We start from the raw sequence: 19,672 nt of genomic DNA, 5'->3' as shown, positions 1-19,672 counted from the left end.
CCACAAATACCAGCAGGTCAGATACAGGGGGTCCCCGGTTTGCTATAACCAGGATTATCTGCGGGACTGATGTAACCAATAAATAACAGTGTATGAAATGACTGACACATGTTACATAACCCAAGGCACATGTCCAGACAAACACGCGTGTCCCAACATCAGTACATAACAGACAGAATTACCTCCTGAACCAGACGGTTGATCTTTAGCCGTTTTTCCTTTTCCAACATCTCTTCTTTCTCCTTAGCCAGCGTCTGCTCAAACTCCACTTCCTTCTTACTCTTCTTCTGCTCGAACAGACGCTCGGCCTTCGATTTCTTCCGCTCTTTCCCTTTCTAAAGATGTTATTTCAGGAAATGAAACCACCAGAAACATGAGCAAGAAACAAACTACCTCAACCAAAGAGGTTTCATTATTCCCTAGAAGAGCTACTAGATGCTCTGAAGGGAACAATAATCCCATTATAACTCAGCGACGAATAGTCTGTGTAATAACCTGAGGATCATAGTGCATGAAAATACTGCAAAACACACTGCAAAACACTCAGAGGTACCGATAGGAGAAAAGGATGTAAAACTATCTCACCTCATATCCCCATCAGGAATCAACTCGTCGATGACCACATTACCGACACTGCTATTTCCCGAGGAGGTTCGGAGGTTAAGAGAACTGACTAGAAAAGAAGGACACTGACTCGCCTGGAGAGTGAATGGAGCATGAATGAAGGGTGCATAAAGCGGAGTATTAATGAAGGGAAATATCCTACAGCCCTAAAATCAGAGAAGTGCATTATGGGAGAGAACGTCTGCCCTTGTCTATGGTCCCCCAAAGTTTTACTATATGACACGTGGAAGAGCCAAATATATCGGTGTCACTGTGTGCAGATATGTAGAGATCATAGATAGAACACACAACACGCAGACATATTCACACGTTACACAGCACACGCCATACCTTCCTAAGGGTGGGAAACTTCCCTTCATATCGGTAGAACCAGCCAAATGCTGCACATGAGCAGGAGACAGAGGGACATTATTAATAACACTTATACAGCACCAACAACGCTCATTTATCAATTTACTGAGAACATGTGATTTCCGCTCAGTAAAAGACCCCAGGATTGGTGACAGACAATAAACAACGCTAGAGCCAGTCTTTTGGGTTGGCGATGAGCAGCACAGGATCATGGGTGTTTATAAACACCAGGACAGTCCCAGAACGCTCATTTACCTTCTGTCTCATGTCCAGTCTCCCCAGCACCCATTTCCCAGGTCTCCACCCGGCTGTTGGAGCCCAGAATAAAGCACTGTTTGTCCTACAGGCACTATGTAAGCACTACAGCCAGCAGTGTTATACCACTGACCATCAGTGTGACCAGTCCATCGATGTACTGCGCTACGTAATATGTTGGTGCTTTGTAGATAACAGAAAAGCAGCACAGGGGACTCTGTACAAAGACAGCGCCTCATAAATGCGCCAACAATCTCCAAGGTTTCGTGTTCATTACACGAAAATCTCCAGATTTGTCTGAAACATTTCTAGTTACAAGAGATATTATATATTTGTTAACATTTATTTAACCATATGCTAACCACTGTGCCAATATATCTATATCCGTAGCCGCTGTCAGACACAAGGTATGTAGGGAAGGGGACACCCTGAGCATGCTGGGAGACAGGGCGGGGGGTATTTTCAGGCAGAGATTAGGCGTTAATCCTCCCTCTTATTAGAAATAAGGTAAGATTGCCATGTTCATTTAATCAGCATCCTGCAGAGAGAAGTACATTACATAAAACAGACAATACAATATATACAGTACAAGTGTGTTACATCTTTTCTGTTTCTGGCTGACAGGAAGAGACAGGTGACAGGGCAGTAGTTAGATACGAGGGAAGGAAAGTACCCGACCTGTTTGTGTCTTGTCCCAGCGGCAGCCTCATCCTGCGTTATTCTCCCATCGGCTGGGGAGACAAAGGAGGAACAAAGTAACAGAGACAGGAAATGAGGAGGAAATTTTCCTATCCCTGCATCTAATACATACAGATCTCTAAGTGCGGAATACCAGCCTGATTATTCTGTGTCCCTGAGATCATTCATTTTATTAGCAGATGTTCAGTAGTTGATCTGTAATCTCTCTCCCGCAGGGAGACGTGGCCACCACAGTATTTAATAAGATACCAGACGTGGAACCAAATGACATTTACTTTGGTGTCTTTCCCACGATACGTCCGCTCTTTGTTGTGTCCCCAGGGGTCAGTCACACATGATGTCCCGGAGGACGTTCATTCACTGCTACTTAGGGAAAGGTTGTTTACTTCATTTATGTAAGAGAGGAAACTTGTACAGTTCCACAACAGCTGCCAAACTACAACCCCCTTCATCCTGGGAGACAGAGGAACGACCTGCGCAGTAGTTGGACCTGGGCAAGAGGTAATTCCTCTTGGAAGGCCATGGGCACAGCTGTGGTGGGAGACGATCACCTTGTGATATGGCTACGTGCAGAACACAACAGGCTGCTGCAGGCCAGCAGTATTGGGTACAGATGATTATTGGCAATAGAGAAAGTGTATTTAGTGTGTAGGAGAAGGACCCTCTGAGGAACCTGTGAGTGAGCGGGGAAACGTTAGGTGGTCTGTTTTATAGGCTCATATGTCTGACCATTAATTATGTTAGTTCATAATGTGTCCCACTTGGTTTATAGGACACCGACTTTATGTCATAAAACTGGACCATGGAGCGAGGAGATTAGATCGGCTCCATCCGGCTGTTAGGAAAGAATAAGACGCGTTACTTGGAGTCGTTCTCTCTATAACCTGTGTGGTGCTTGTTTAAGGCTCGGTATTAAACCTCTGGTGATGGCATTCCTCGAATACTCACCAGATACCGTGGGGTATTAATCCCCTATGTAACTTGTACAATACTCCCCTTACATGCATACACTTGGATTTTATACACATACTTTGCGTATAATCAGCCTCTATATACTTAGCTACATATTGATCTTTGTTTCTGAACGGATACATTGCATCACTGGGACATTTATTGTGATTATATTTCATAGGAACGGTGACAAACGCACATTGTGTCAATAATATAATACATTTTGGTTGGGACATTTGTGGGCTGTTTATTGTGTTTATTATATATTTGAATTTAAATCAGTAGAAGGTTTTTTTCTACTTAACTGTTCAATTTGTAGTAATAGATTATATTTTAGTATCAAGTTAGAAGAAATTTATATACTTCCATAAATATATGTTTAATTTGTGTATTGTTTATATTATCTTTTATTTGCTGATATTTTTCTTCCATTCATTAAAGGAGAAGATTACCTGATGCACCCTGACATGTCAGATCCAGGGATCCCCTACTGTACAACCAATCACTGAGAGCCAATCACAAAGCACCAGGATTAGGGCAGCTCTGACACCCACCTTAAGGGCCAATGGGCTGCAGAAATGAAGGCATCTTCCACAACTACTCACTTATACCTGGCAAACCCCTCCGGCAGCTGTCCTGGCCGTGGGACGCACAGGGATCTGGGGTGGGCAGATGAATGGTACATGGGAAATGTCTCTACTACGGATCTCTGTAAAAGGTCCATTATGGTGAAGAGTTTGGGGGTCAATAAGAGTATATGGGGCTCCCGTATAAAGAGAAAGATTTGTTGTATAAAACTTTTGAGACATTAAGGAGCATAATAATCATCTAATAACTCACATACGCAACTAAAGCACAGACTTACTCTTGTGTTTCGATGGGGGGCTGCGATTTGTTTGTGGGGGTGCAGACTTAGGACTTTTTGGCTGCTCTTTGTGTCCCCAATCTTCTTCCCACTCTTTCTTTATTTTCTCCTCCTGAGCGGAGATCCTGGAAAGAAGAGAGATTATGGAGAAACACATCAGTTCTGTGACTACATTTGTCAGCGTCCTAACGCGGATTCACAGCGCCAATAGCGTTTCCGACCTACGATATGAAGGGTCAGGTCCCTGATATATAATCATCACAGATTGTAAGAAACTAGTTACATTAAACGTTCACAGTTTATAGAAATTAGTATAGAAATATTTATACATAACAAAAATAACTTTATGTTTAATATGTTGCAATATTGAGTTTACGAAACACCACTAAGTCCCATTGAACGTTATAGAGGAATAAGCAGATTCTCTGAGATTTGGGGAACTTTTTCATTAAGAAAATGACTGGCACAAATGTATAATAAGAGAGATATAGCGCACTTCTTTATTTCTATGTGATGTCGCTCCTCTTCCTCCGCCATCTTCTGGGAGATTTCCATCTTCCTCCTGTGGGTAAATAATTAGAGAGACTCAGATACCATATCCACCCCATTCAGGGAGTACCTCTGTCTATATTAGACACAGTCATCTTATAGCCCTCATGAACCAGACCCGGCTATCACTTCCCTATGACACAGCTCTCAGGTTATAATGGTATAATGATCGCTGGGTATCAGGAGACCTGGGATAAGACCTGCGGGAGGGTCCGGAATAAACCTACGGAGCCTGTGTGCCCTGGACACACCTTCAGTTCTGGAGGGATTGAGCGCCTCACTAGCACCAGATCTGGGCACGGCTCACATGCGAATATTAAACATATGCCCCAGGAAGAACACTTATAGTAGGATAGAAGTAATGTGAGATTTAATAAATAAAATATAAAAATATACATAAATTCAGTTTAGAAAATAAACAAATATAGATGTATGACGGCCGTGTAGCAATTTATAGGTGGTACAGTCACAGCAGAGAACGTTTCACGTGCATGTTATTAGTAACACGGCTCGGAACGCCACTCGGGGGGAGCAGGGTACAGAAACCACATGGGGGAATCGGGGTGCAGAGGTCACTTGGAGAAGCAGGGGGCAGGTGCCACTCGGGGGGAGCAGGGTACAGAAACCACATGGGGGAAGCGGGGCGCAGATGTCACTTGGAGAAGCAGGGGGCAGGTGCCACTCGGGGGGAGCAGGGTACAGATGCCACATGGGGGTATTGGGTATTTATGGGTGACTTACACTTTCTCTTTCTCCTGCTGCTCTTTCAGTATTTTGTTGGTCTCCATGGCGAGTTTCTTCTGACGGAGGAGTTCCTGGCGTTCCAGCTCATGGCGCCGTTGTACTATGAGCTTTTCGTCTTCTGTCATGAAGAACTCCCGGCCCTGGGGATAAAAATCCATAATATATATATATAATATATATCTATAAATATCTCTCTCTCATATATATATATATATATATATATATATATATATACACACGTCACCCCAAATACTGTGTACAGCTCTGGAGAACGCATCTCCAAAAAGACAGTAATAAAATAGAAAATGCTCAGGAATGGGGGACTACAATGGTGCCTGGGCTGCCATACAGTGTCCCCCCCCCCCCACAGGAGCTGAACACGTCCGACGAGCGGGAGGGAGGAGGTGACAGGGTAAGAGAGTGCGGGGACACGTTCTGTATAAATGGGAGATCGCCTGTTACACTGTAACATGATCCCTATAGAGATGGAGGTAAAAGTGGTGTTACTGTTCATTAGGACACAATGTCTATGACTGGAGGGAGACTGAGGGGATTCAGGAGCGTTTCCACTTCTCCCAGCAGCTGAATGATTACACTAATGCAGAGGACAGACATGGGGCTACTGTATAACAAGGAACCTAGTTACATCCGTTACTTCTTTATGTTTAGTAACAACAGACGCCAACTATAAACATCCAAAACATTTCATCCTCTGATGGTTTCATGCCAAGACCTCCTCATCCCGTCCGTTTGCTGGAAACAGTGTAATGACGACATTTCTACAGGAAGATGTGTCGTTATCGCTGCAGAATTAACATCAACATTTCCAGCTTTCAAAACATTGTAATGAAAACAGCTGGTGTCCATATTGTTCTGGCACGATTAACATGCGGTCCGTGGAGCAGGTCACGTTACTGTACAGCTGGGGTGTTTGTGTCACACTGAGGTACAGTCTATGTGGCTGGAGATCCCTCTGCTGGTCAGATCCATACCGGAGAGGAGACACGGACATGGTCCATGTCAGTATACAGTAACAATAATACACAGGCGCCACAACCAAGCACGGCACCGTCTACATACATCATGAGAGTGATATATGTTATGACGGTCCAGTGTCTGTGCGTAACTCACCGATCCAGTTAGTATAGTTAGTGTCAGGGTCCGGCTGCTCTTTAACACTCGCACTGCCTGGACGGAGAGACAGAAACAGTTTACTGTGGATTCCTGGAGACTCACCGCAGCAATACCGATATCACTACTGTAGAGGAAGCACGTCAAGTCCTGACCCCTTGTGAGAATGAGACTTAGATTATGGTTATAAATCCAGATACGACACAAAACCATCTGACAATGGAGCATTAACCATATAGCTCCGCCCACTGCGCTTGTCTCTGTATTATTTCTCATGCTCTACATTGGATACATCTTCACCATCACTACAACAGATAGACATTTACCTCCTTGTGGTCGATGTTGGAGAAATCCACGCCATTTACCTCCACGATCTGGTCGCCGACCTTGCAGATAAAGACAGCGGAAATTAACAAATCTAAACCTGTAATGTTTTCTATGCAGATATGAGAGGGGAAGCGTGTAATATACAAGGAGTGTCAGGTGCACCACGCAGGATGGAAGGAGGGAGGCTGGAAGGAGGGAGGCTGGAAGGCTGGAAGGAGGGAGGCTGGAAGGAAGGAGGGAGGCTGGAAGGCTGGAAGGAGGGAGGCTGGAAGGAAGGAGGGAGGCTGGAAGGAAGGAGGGAGGCTGAAAGGAAGGAGGGAGGCTGGAAGGAAGGAGGCTGGAAGGAAGGAAGGAGGGAGGAGGGAGGCTGAAAGGAAGGAGGGAGGCTGGAAGGAAGGAGGGAGGCTGGAAGGAAGGAGGGAGGCTGGAAGGAAGGAGGGAGGCTGGAAGGAAGGAGGGAGGCTGGAAGGAAGGAGGGAGGCTGAAAGGAAGGAGGGAGGCTGAAAGGAAGGAGGGAGGCTGGAAGGAAGGAGGGAGGCTGGAAGGAAGGAGGGAGGCTGGAAGGAAGGAAGGAGGGAGGAGGGAGGCTGAAAGGAAGTAGGGAGGCTGGAAGGAAGGAGGGAGGCTGAAAGGAAGGAGGGAGGCTGAAAGGAAGGAGGGAGGCTGAAAGGAAGGAGGGAGGCTGAAAGGAAGGAGGGAGGCTGGAAGGAAGGAGGGAGGCTGGAAGGAAGGAGGGAGGCTGGAAGGAAGGAGGGAGGCTGGAAGGAAGGAGGGAGGCTGGAAGGAAGGAGGGAGGCTGAAAGGAAGGAGGGAGGCTGGAAGGAAGGAGGGAGGCTGGAAGGAAGGAGGGAGGCTGGAAGGAAGGAGGGAGGCTGGAAGGAAGGAGGGAGGCTGGAAGGAAGGAGGGAGGCTGGAAGGAAGGAGGGAGGCTGGAAGGAAGGAGGGAGGCTGGAAGGAGGGAGGCTGGAAGGAAGGAAGGAGGGAGGAGGGAGGCTGAAAGGAAGGAGGGAGGCTGGAAGGAAGGAAGGAGGGAGGAGGGAGGCTGAAAGGAAGGAGGGAGGCTGGAAGGAAGGAGGGAGGCTGAAAGGAAGGAGGGAGGCTGAAAGGAAGGAGGGAGGCTGGAAGGAAGGAGGGAGGCTGGAAGGAAGGAAGGAGGGAGGAGGGAGGCTGAAAGGAAGGAGGGAGGCTGGAAGGAAGGAGGGAGGCTGAAAGGAAGGAGGGAGGCTGAAAGGAAGGAGGGAGGCTGGAAGGAAGGAGGGAGGCTGGAAGGAAGGAGGGAGGCTGAAAGGAAGGAGGGAGGCTGGAAGGAAGGAGGGAGGCTGGAAGGAAGGAGGGAGGCTGGAAGGAAGGAGGGAGGCTGAAAGGAAGGAGGGAGGCTGGAAGGAAGGAGGGAGGCTGGAAGGAAGGAGGGAGGCTGGAAGGAAGGAGGGAGGCTGAAAGGAAGGAGGGAGGCTGGAAGGAAGGAGGGAGGCTGGAAGGAAGGAGGGAGGCTGGAAGGAAGGAGGGAGGCTGGAAGGAAGGAGGGAGGCTGAAAGGAAGGAGGGAGGCTGGAAGGAGGGAGGGAGGCTGGAAGGAAGGAGGGAGGCTGGAAGGAAGGAGGGAGGCTGAAAGGAAGGAGGGAGGGAGGAGGGAGGCTGAAAGGAAGGAGGGAGGCTGGAAGGAAGGAAGGAGGGAGGAGGGAGGCTGAAAGGAAGGAGGGAGGCTGGAAGGAAGGAGGGAGGCTGAAAGGAAGGAGGGAGGCTGAAAGGAAGGAGGGAGGCTGAAAGGAAGGAGGGAGGCTGAAAGGAAGGAGGGAGGCTGGAAGGAAGGAGGGAGGCTGGAAGGAAGGAGGGAGGCTGGAAGGAAGGAGGGAGGCTGGAAGGAAGGAAGGAGGGAGGAGGGAGGCTGAAAGGAAGGAGGGAGGCTGGAAGGAAGGAAGGAGGGAGGAGGGAGGCTGAAAGGAAGGAGGGAGGCTGGAAGGAAGGAGGGAGGCTGGAAGGAAGGAGGGAGGCTGAAAGGAAGGAGGGAGGCTGAAAGGAAGGAGGGAGGCTGAAAGGAAGGAGGGAGGCTGGAAGGAAGGAGGGAGGCTGAAAGGAAGGAGGGAGGCTGAAAGGAAGGAGGGAGGCTGGAAGGAAGGAGGGAGGCTGGAAGGAAGGAGGGAGGCTGGAAGGAAGGAGGGAGGCTGGAAGGAAGGAGGGAGGCTGGAAGGAAGGAGGGAGGCTGAAAGGAAGGAGGGAGGCTGAAAGGAAGGAGGGAGGCTGGAAGGAGGGAGGGAGGCTGGAAGGAAGGAGGGAGGCTGGAAGGAAGGAGGGAGGCTGAAATGAAGGGAGGGAGGCTGAAATGAAGGGAGGGAGGCTGGAAGGAGGGAGGCTGGAAGGAGGGAGGCTGGAAGGAGGGAGGCTGGAAGGAAGGAGACCATAGAGGTAAAATAAAGAGGCTGGAAGGAAGGAGGGAGGCTGGAAGGAAGGAGGGAGGCTGGAAGGAAGGAGGGAGGCTGGAAGGAAGGAGGGAGGCTGAAAGGAAGGAGGGAAGCTGAAATGAAGGGAGGGAGGCTGAAATGAAGGGAGGGAGGCTGAAATGAAGGGAGGGAGGCTGGAAGGAGGGAGGCTGGAAGGAAGAAGACCATAAAGGTAAAATAAAGAGGCTGGAAGGAAGGAGGGAGGCTGGAAGGAAGGACACCATAAAGGTAAAATAAAGAGGCTGGAAGGAAGGAGGGAGGCTGGAAGGAAGGAGACCATAAAGGTAAAATAAAGAGGCTGCAAGGAGGGAGGCTGACAGGTAACATAACAATGCACTTTATACAGAATTAGTTATTACAGACAGCAGCTTATGGGGATAATTCCCTGACACACAACTGGAAAGGACTTGGGATTGGGGGTCTGGGGTGCAGCTGCAGGAGAGTTGTCACTTGTCTAGTTTTAAATGCGCTAAGGCTTATTTACCAACGTTGCATGTAGGTAAAATTTGCACTACAGCTCAGACACCTGTTCTCATTGTGTAGGATGCTCACATCTAATTGATGGTTGGTTTGTGAAAGTCAAATAATTGTATGAAGTAAATGAAATGAATTAATATGGATTTATCATGCGATTGTGATTAGTATGCCACGTGTAATGACGCAATCGCACTGATTAACAACACACAATTACATTCACACTTACATTTGTAAATAATACACATTTACTAAGGTTCCAATAGACATTAGTAAAATGTATTAGAGATTAATTACTCAGGTCCTGTAAAAGATAAAGAGTTTGGTCTCATATTAAAGCCTTTTTCACCAGCATTAGCAACAGTGGTAAAAGAGTTCTATCTGACAAACATGTAATTCATTACATTATGCTCCTAGCAACTCAAACTATAATCTTGTTTATATTGAAATCATGATAGCAGCGTTATACGTGCTGTTTTAAGTGAACTATAAACGCACTATCATAGGAATATAACATCATTATTTTTCTGTGTGATCCTAATAACTTACAAGACACAATTTTGATACAATTGACATTATAGCAACAGTGCTTAAGGAGTTCTATTTGACATATATGCGACTCATTACATTGTATTCCGAGCAACTCAAACTTCAATCCTGCTAATATTGAAACCATAATAGCATTGGTGTACGAGGTGCTTTAGCGAACCATAAACCCATTCCCATAGGATTATTACAGGTCTACAACTAATTGGGTTATGTTTAACATCTATCTAGACTGCCTTTTACATCATTTAGAGGGAATATCACAAATAATCTTTACAAATTAAAACTATACTAAATTTATTTACCTATATGATTAATGTTATTTGAGACTTATCACCCTTTTAATTACAAATTATATAAAAAAATTTTATTCTGTGAAATATTTCACTGTTTTAAAAAGAATTATTTTAACAACATACAATAAAAGTTAAGTTTTAGATCCAAGCCTCTGATTTATCCCTAATTGACTTTAATTATTCAATCAGTGGAGTGCTTAGTGCATCTCATCAACCAATATTTCTCTCTCTCTTCCTTTTTTCATTCACCAGCATTTACCCAGTTTTGATAGAGTATCGATCACATCTAGTGGTCGCAAGTTATGAGCAATATGAGATTAATACTCAAAAGTACTTTGTGGGTAAGTTTACGCTGGTTATTCATCAGGAAGACACATAGGGAACAGTTGGGGGAAGTTGCCACCCACCCTTGGAGAAGATGAAATGAACTGACTGACCTATGACCAGCAGACAACTGGAACATCGTTAACCCTGGACCAATGAAGACCTCTCTGAGTGTTATCTGTGTACATAGTGATATCATCAGTGGTTTTTTTTTTTGTTAACTGCAACTGCATATAAACTCCTGGGCCATTGTTAAAATCTCTACCTTCCTGACTGCAAACTACATGGACCTGGGCCCAGGTGAAGTGCTAGTGAAAATGTAATGTATTCGGTTTTTATGCTTTCCTGTTTTATTGTTATACCCTTTATGCGTCATAATGCCTTGCTGTAAATCTTGCTATCTTTTGCTATTAAATTGTTTTGTGCGTCGGAACCACGATAATCGCATTGGACAATGTTTATTGGTGAGCGACAAAACAAACATAACAGGTTGCTGTGGCTTAAATGCAATATTAGTAAAAGATCCATAAGGTGTACACAGGTGTGCACACTGTGTTCATGTTCCCGTCCGCTGCTTGGCAGCGCTGATGGTGTTAAAACACTATCAGAGTGGCCAGACAGGATTCTCTGTCGTCTGTCAGCGGACAGGAACATGAGTACAGTGAGCCCACTACTGCTAGGGGGGATGACTGCCCCAAACAGGGGTGCACGCAGGATTTTTTAGGGGAGGTGTGCACAGCTATGATACACGTCAGACTGGCCGGGAACGCAGATCACCAGTCCACAGTTACGTGTATACAATATTGTTTTATTAACCTGGGAATGTGCTTTATGTGAACCTTAATAAATGTCTGTCCCTGTGCGGTGTGCACTGCGCTAATTATCATAACCCCGTCCAGCTGGTGTCTCGCTGGTATTATAACAAGCAATTGCCGACTTGTATTATTACCTACCTGAATATATGCCTCAGACCAGAGGCGGAACTAGCCAGCTGTGGGCCCCGATGCAAGGAGGCGGGGAGGAGGGTACTGGGGCCCCTGGCCATCTGCCATGCAGCGGGTCCCATTATCTTCATGGGCCCCGGTGCACGGCTCCTGCCACACCATTGGTAGTGCCATCACTGCCTCAGATATTGGTCGACAGATGAATATATACCACAAACAATGGCCGGAAACATGAATATAATCCTCAGAGAAAGGCGATAGATGAATGTATAGCTCAGACATTGGCCGATAGATGAACATATACAGTAAGTACCAGAACTTACCTCTAACCCCACTTCCGCAGACAGGGAGCCGGGTTTAACATTGCTGACAAATATTCCAGGTTTTTGGGCCGGGCCGCTGGAAATGCTGCAAAGATAAAGTGTATATGAAACACGGTATAACATCTGAATAATTCCTATCAATAATCCCGCCTACAACATAGGGGACGTTCATCACAATGCAACACGCAAGGGGGAGAAAGTTCCATATTTCAATAACACCTTTCACCGCGGTTCACTACAGCCCTCTACTGACAACACACCAGACTCTGCTCTGACAACCCGCCAATGACAACCCTCTACTGACAACACACCAGACTCTGCTCTGACAACCCTCTACTGACAACACACCAGACTCTGCTCTGACAACCCTCTACTGACAACACACCAGACTCTGCTCTGACAACCCTCTACTGACAACACACCAGACTCTGCTCTGACAACCCTCTACTGACAACACACCAGACTCTGCTCTGACAACCCGCCAATGACAACTCACTGCTCTGACAACACACCAGACTCTGCTCTGACAACCCTCTACTGACAACACACCAGACTCTGCTCTGACAACCCGCCAATGACAGCCCTCTACTGACAACACACCAGACTCTGCTCTGACAACCCGCCAATGACAACTCACTGCTCTGACAACACACCAGACTCTGCTCTGACAACCCTCTACTGACAACACACCAGACTCTGCTCTGACAACCCTCTACTGACAACTCACTGCTCTGACAACCCTCTACTGACAACACACTAGACTCTGCTCTGACAACCCTCTACTGACAACACACCAGACTCTGCTCTGACAACCAGCACAAGGTTGTATAAACTGGCAGCAGACCATGCATTTGTCTATAATATCAAAATCATTTGACAGACTGCGCATAAAATTTGCTGGAACCCATAGAAAACAATTACATTCATATGTTATTGGTTGCTATAGGCTACAGCACCTTTTGGACTATTTGTCTGTGCACTAATTTTCAATAATGTCCCCAATTATGTTTAGGTCACTAGAAAGCAGCAACCACTAGACGTCAGTTGTGTAATAGACGATATAAATCACTTATATCACACAGATTATAGGTTATAGGTTATAGAGAAGGATCATCAAACACAACAGTCCCTGCCACCGAAACATACAACAAAGCAGTTCCTCAGCTCCCTGTGCGTTCTATGTACATTATGTGTATACTGATACATCTGTTATCCGGGAACCGTTTACAAACTTCTAAAATACAGAAATAAAAAGTCAGTTATTGTTTGTGGTGATTCTGTAACACACAGATGGGACCCTTCCTATAGTCACAGCGAGGAGCTCTGCTAAACTACGAGATTTTTATATGTTTAAGTAGATTTTAGGCATAGTGCTTCAAATTATGGAAGAATCCTTTTCCTGAAAATCCCAAACATTCCAGATAACAGACCCCAAACCCATATATACTCATCAAGATATATACATAAAAAACACTAACAATACAGACATGAAATGCACGATAAATACAATACTGTACATAATGTGATGTCTCTTCACCTCTATGACCCTGTACCAGGCCCCTCTCACCATCCCTTACACCTGTGCCAGGCCGCTCCCGTCACCGCCTTACACCTGTGCCAGGCCCCTCCCGTCACCCCCCTTACACCTGTGCCAGGCCCCTCCCGTCACCCCCATACACCTGTGCCAGGCCCCTCCCGTCACCCCCATACACCTGTGCCAGGCCCCTCCCGTCACCCCCATACACCTGTGCCAGGCCCCTCCCGTCACCCCTACACCTGTGCCAGGCCCCTCCCGTCACCGCCTTACAGCTGTGCCAGGCCGCTCCCGTCACCGCCTTACACCTGTGCCAGGCCCCTCCCGTCACCGCCTTACACCTGTGCCAGGCCCCTCCCGTCACCGCCTTACACCTGTGCTAGGCCCCTCCCGTCACCCCTACACCTGTGCTAGGCCCCTCCCGTCACCCCCTTACTCCTGTGCCAGGTCCCTCCCGTCACCCCCTTACACCTGTGCCAGGTCCCTCCCGTCACCCCCCTTACACCTGTGCCAGGTCCCTCCCGTCACCCCCTTACACCTGTGCCAGGTCCCTCCCGTCACCCCCTTACACCTGTGCCAGGTCCCTCCCGTCACCCCCTTACACCTGTGCCAGGTCCCTCCCGTCACCCCCTTACACCTGTGCCAGGTGTCCCTCCCGTCACCCCCTTACACCTGTGCCAGGTGTCCCTCCCGTCACCCCCTTACACCTGGGCCAGGTCCCTCCCGTCACCCCCTTACACCTGGGCCAGGCCCCTCCCGTCACCCCCTTACACCTGTGCCAGGCCCCTCCCGTCACCCCCTTACACCTGTGCCAGGCCCCTCCCGTCACCCCCTTACACCTGTGCCAGGCCCCTCCCGTCACCCCCTTACACCTGTGCCCGGCCCCTCCCGTCACCCCCTTACACCTGGGCCAGGTCCCTCCCGTCACCCCCTTACACCTGGGCCAGGTCCCTCCCGTCACCCCCTTACACCTGTGCCAGGTCCCTCCCGTCACCCCCTTACACCTGTGCCAGGTCCCTCCCGTCACCCCCTTACACCTGGGCCAGGTCCCTCCCGTCACCCCCTTACACCTGTGCCCGGCCCCTCCCGTCACCCCCCTTACACCTGTGCCCGGCCCCTCCCGTCACCCCCTTACACCTGTGCCAGGTCCCTCCAGTCACCCCCTTACACCTGTGCCAGGTCCCTCCAGTCACCCCCTTACACCTGTGCCAGGCCCCTCCCGTCACCCCCTTACACCTGGGCCAGGTCCCTCCCGTCACCCCCTTACACCTGGGCCAGGTCCCTCCCGTCACCCCCCTTACACCTGGGCCAGGTCCCTCCCGTCACCCCCTTACACCTGGGCCAGGTCCCTCCCGTCACCCCCTTACACCTGTGCCAGGTCCCTCCCGTCACCCCCTTACACCTGTGCCAGGTCCCTCCCGTCACCCCCTTACACCTGGGCCAGGTCCCTCCCGTCACCCCCTTACACCTGGGCCAGGTCCCTCCCGTCACCCCCTTACACCTGTGCCAGGCCCCTCCCGTCACCCCCTTACACCTGTGCCCGGCCCCTCCCGTCACCCCCTTACACCAGTGCCACAGACACAGAAAACGTGACACAGGTGACCTTCGCAGTATCAAGATTACCAATTTCAATCCTGAGCATCATTGCGCCCAGCTCATCTCCAGAGACCCACCTGCATCCCATGCCCGTGGTGCCCACCAAGCTGATAAAAACTTTCTTTTCTTTGAGGTCCCTCCCACCGGAGGATGCCAGCCCAGCGACACTGCTCTTCCCGTCCTGCAGAGAAACAACATTTGTATACATTAAACTTTACTAGAGTGACAGGAAGGGGTTCCTAAAATTGCATCCCTGCACTATACCTTACCTTCAGAGCTTGCTGATTTTTATATATATATATATATATATATATATATATATATATATATATATATATATATATAATTATATACAATATATATATATTTAAACATATACACACACACACACACACACACACACACACACTCCCAATATGGACAAGAGTATTTGGACACCTGACCATTACACCAACAGGGACTGTAATCACATTGTACACAAATACATATACTGTAATATGGAGTTGGTCCCCCTTTTACAGGGATAACAGCTTCCACTCTTCTTGGAAGACTTTCCACAAGATGTTGGAGTGTTTCTGTGGGACTTTGTGCCCATTCATTCTGTAGAGCATGTATGGGGTCAGGCACTGATGTTGGACGAGCAGGCCTGGCTCGCAATCTCCTTTCCAGTTCATTCCAAAGGGGTTCGATGGGGTTGAGGTCAGAGCTCTGTGTGGGCCAGTCACGTTCTTCCACACCGTACTAGTCAAACCATGTCTTTGTAGTTTTTGCTTTGTGCACTGGGGTACAGTCATGTTGGAATAGAAAAGGGCCTTCCCCAAACTGTACATCATCAACATCATTTATTTATATAGCGCCAACAAATTCCACAGCACTTTACAATTGGGAACAAACATTAATAAGAAAATACTGGGTAATACATACAGACAGAGAGGTAAGAGAACCCTGCTCACAAGCTTACAATCTATAGGACTGTTGTCACAAAGTTGGAAGCATAGCATTGTCCAAAATGACTTGGTATGCTGAAGCATTAAGATTACCCTTCACTGGAGATAAGGGCCTAGTCCAAACCCCGAAAACAGCCCCATACCACTATCCCTCATCCACCAAACTTCACAGGTGGAATAATGCAGCCAGGCAGGTAGCGTTCTCCTGGCATCCGCCAAACCAAGACTCACCCATCTGACTGCCAAACAGAGAAACGTGATTCATCACTCCACAGAACACGTTTCCACTGCCCCACAGTCCAGTGCCAGTGTGCTTTACACCCCTCCATCCGACGCTTGGCATTGGTCTTGGTGATGTGAGGCTGCATGCAGCTGCTCGGCCATGGAAACCCATTACATTAAGCTCCCGCTACACAGTTTCTGTGCTTACATTAATGTCAGTGGAAGTTCAGAAATCTTCAGCTATGGAATCAGCAGAGGGTTGGTGACTCTTACTTACCATGCGCCTTAGCAGTCGCTGAACCTGCTCTGTGATTTTACCTGGTCTTCTGCTTCGTAGCCGAGTTGCTGTTGTTCTTCCTAAACGCTTCAACTTTCTAATAATATCACTTACAGATGACCGTGGAATATCCAGCAGGGATGAAATTTCACAAACTTATTTTAAAGGTGTCATCCTATCACAGTACCACACATCCTATCACAGTACCACACATCCTATCACAGTACCACACATCCTATCACAGTACCGCACATCCTATCACAGTACCACACATCCTATCACAGTACCACACATCCTATCACAGTACCACACATCCTATCACAGTACCACACATCCTATCACAGCACCGCACATCCTATCACAGTACCACACATCCTATCACAGCACCGCACATCCTATCACAGCACCACACATCCTATCACAGTACCGCACATCCTATCACAGCACCACACATCCTATCACAGTACCACACATCCTATCACAGCACCACACTGTACCACACATCCTATCACAGTACCACACATCCTATCACAGTACCGCACATCCTATCACAGCACCACACTGTACCACACATCCTATCACAGTACCACACATCCTATCACAGTACCGCACATCCTATCACAGTACCACACATCCTATCACAGTACCACACATCCTATCACAGCACCACACTGTACCACACATCCTATCACAGTACCACACATCCTATCACAGTACCGCACATCCTATCACAGTACCGCACATCCTATCACAGCACCACACTGTACCACACATCCTATCACAGTACCACACATCCTATCACAGTACCGCACATCCTATCACAGTACCACACATCCTATCACAGTACCACACATCCTATCACAGTACCACACATCCTATCACAGCACCACACATCCTATCACAGTACCACGCATCCTATCACAGTACCGCGCATCCTATCACAGTACCGCGCATCCTATCACAGTACCGCGCATCCTATCACAGTACCGCGCATCCTATCACAGTACCGCGCATCCTATCACAGTACCACACATCCTATCACAGTACCGCACATCCTATCACAGTACCGCACATCCTATCACAGTACCGCGCATCCTATCACAGTACCGCACATCCTATCACAGCACCACACATCCTATCACAGTATCACACATCCTATCACAGTACCACACATCCTATCACAGTACCACACATCCTATCACAGCACCACACATCCTATCACAGTATCACACATCCTATCACAGCACCACACATCCTATCACAGCACCACACATCCTATCACAGTACCGCACATCCTATCACAGTACCGCACATCCTATCACAGTACCGCACATCCTATCACAGTACCGCACATCCTATCACAGTACCGCACATCCTATCACAGTACCACACATCCTATCACAGTACCGCACATCCTATCACAGTACCGCACATCCTATCACAGTACCACACATCCTATCACAGTACCACACATCCTATCACAGTACCGCACATCCTATCACAGTACCACGCATCCTATCACAGTACCACGCATCCTATCACAGTACCACGCATCCTATCACAGTACCACGCATCCTATCACAGGACCACACATCCTATCACAGTACCGCACATCCTATCACAGTACCGCACATCCTATCACAGTACCGCACATCCTATCACAGTACCGCACATCCTATCACAGTACCGCACATCCTATCACAGTACCGCACATCCTATCACAGTACCGCACATCCTATCACAGTACCGCACATCCTATCACAGTACCGCACATCCTATCACAGTACCGCACATCCTATCACAGTACCGCACATCCTATCACAGTACCGCACATCCTATCACAGTACCGCACATCCTATCACAGTACCGCACATCCTATCACAGTACCGCACATCCTATCACAGTACCGCACATCCTATCACAGTACCGCACATCCTATCACAGTACCGCACATCCTATCACAGTACCGCACATCCTATCACAGTACCGCACATCCTATCACAGTACCGCACATCCTATCACAGTACCGCACATCCTATCACAGTACCGCACATCCTATCACAGTACCGCACATCCTATCACAGTACCGCACATCCTATCACAGTACCACACATCCTATCACAGTACCACACATCCTATCACAGTACCACACATCCTATCACAGTATCACACATCCTATCACAGTACCGCACATCCTATCACAGTGTCACACATCCTATCACAGTACCACACATCCTATCACAGTACCGCACATCCTATCACAGTACCGCACATCCTATCACAGTACCGCACATCCTATCACAGTACCACACATCCTATCACAGTACCGCACATCCTATCACAGTACCACACATCCTATCACAGTACCGCACATCCTACCACAGTACCACACATCCTATCACAGTATCACAGTACCACACATCCTATCACAGTACCACACATCCTATCACAGTACCGCACATCCTATCACAGTACCACACATCCTATCACAGTACCACGCATCCTATCACAGTACCACGCATCCTATCACAGTACCACACATCCTATCACAGTACCGCACATCCTATCACAGTGTCACACATCCTATCACAGTACCACACATCCTATCACAGTACCGCACATCCTATCACAGTACCACACATCCTATCACAGTACCACACATCCTATCACAGTACCGCACATCCTATCACAGCACCACACATCCTATCACAGCACCACACATCCTATCACAGTACCACACATCCTATCACAGCACCACACATCCTATCACAGCACCACACATCCTATCACAGCACCACACATCCTATCACAGCACCACACATCCTATCACAGTACCACACATCCTATCACAGCACCACACAGCACCACACATCCTATCACAGTACCACACATCCTATCACAGCACCACACATCCTATCACAGTACCACACATCCTATCACAGTACCACACATCCTATCACAGTACCACACATCCTATCACAGTACCGCACATCCTATCACAGTACCGCACATCCTATCACAGTACCGCACATCCTATCACAGTACCGCACATCCTATCACAGTACCGCACATCCTATCACAGTACCGCACATCCTATCACAGTACCGCACATCCTATCACAGTACCGCACATCCTATCACAGTACCGCACATCCTATCACAGTGTCACACATCCTATCACAGTACCACACATCCTATCACAGTACCGCACATCCTATCACAGTACCACACATCCTATCACAGTACCGCACATCCTA

The 19,672-nt window shown here is 48.1% G+C and overlaps 1 protein-coding gene across 5 annotated transcripts in view; it reads right to left on the bottom strand.

The window, feature by feature from the left end:
• The window catches only part of USH1C (USH1 protein network component harmonin), a 66,688-nt gene that overhangs the window by 20,374 nt on the left and 26,642 nt on the right, over positions 1-19,672 (bottom strand). For 4 of the 5 annotated variants that reach the window (XM_075187555.1, XM_075187552.1, XM_075187554.1 and 1 more), the window contains exons 9-16: positions 15,048-15,151; positions 11,841-11,925; positions 6,496-6,555; positions 6,170-6,226; positions 5,036-5,178; positions 4,242-4,307; positions 3,746-3,870; positions 1,909-1,961 (exon numbers count right to left, since the gene is read on the bottom strand). In XM_075187555.1, coding sequence (XP_075043656.1) covers positions 1,909-1,961; positions 3,746-3,870; positions 4,242-4,307; positions 5,036-5,178; positions 6,170-6,226; positions 6,496-6,555; positions 11,841-11,925; positions 15,048-15,151 — 693 coding nt within the window. Of the gene's footprint in view, positions 1-182; positions 336-954; positions 1,005-1,908; positions 1,962-3,745; positions 3,871-4,241; positions 4,308-5,035; positions 5,179-6,169; positions 6,227-6,495; positions 6,556-11,840; positions 11,926-15,047; positions 15,152-19,672 lie in introns of all 5 variants that reach the window. The other variant, XM_075187556.1, reaches the window with a different exon arrangement.

Source organism: Mixophyes fleayi, chromosome 10, assembly GCF_038048845.1.
Source record: "Mixophyes fleayi isolate aMixFle1 chromosome 10, aMixFle1.hap1, whole genome shotgun sequence".
Classification (NCBI taxonomy): Eukaryota; Metazoa; Chordata; class Amphibia; order Anura; family Limnodynastidae; genus Mixophyes; species Mixophyes fleayi.
Note: the sequence above shows the minus strand (reverse complement) of the source record. Positions and strands in the feature narration are given on the sequence as shown.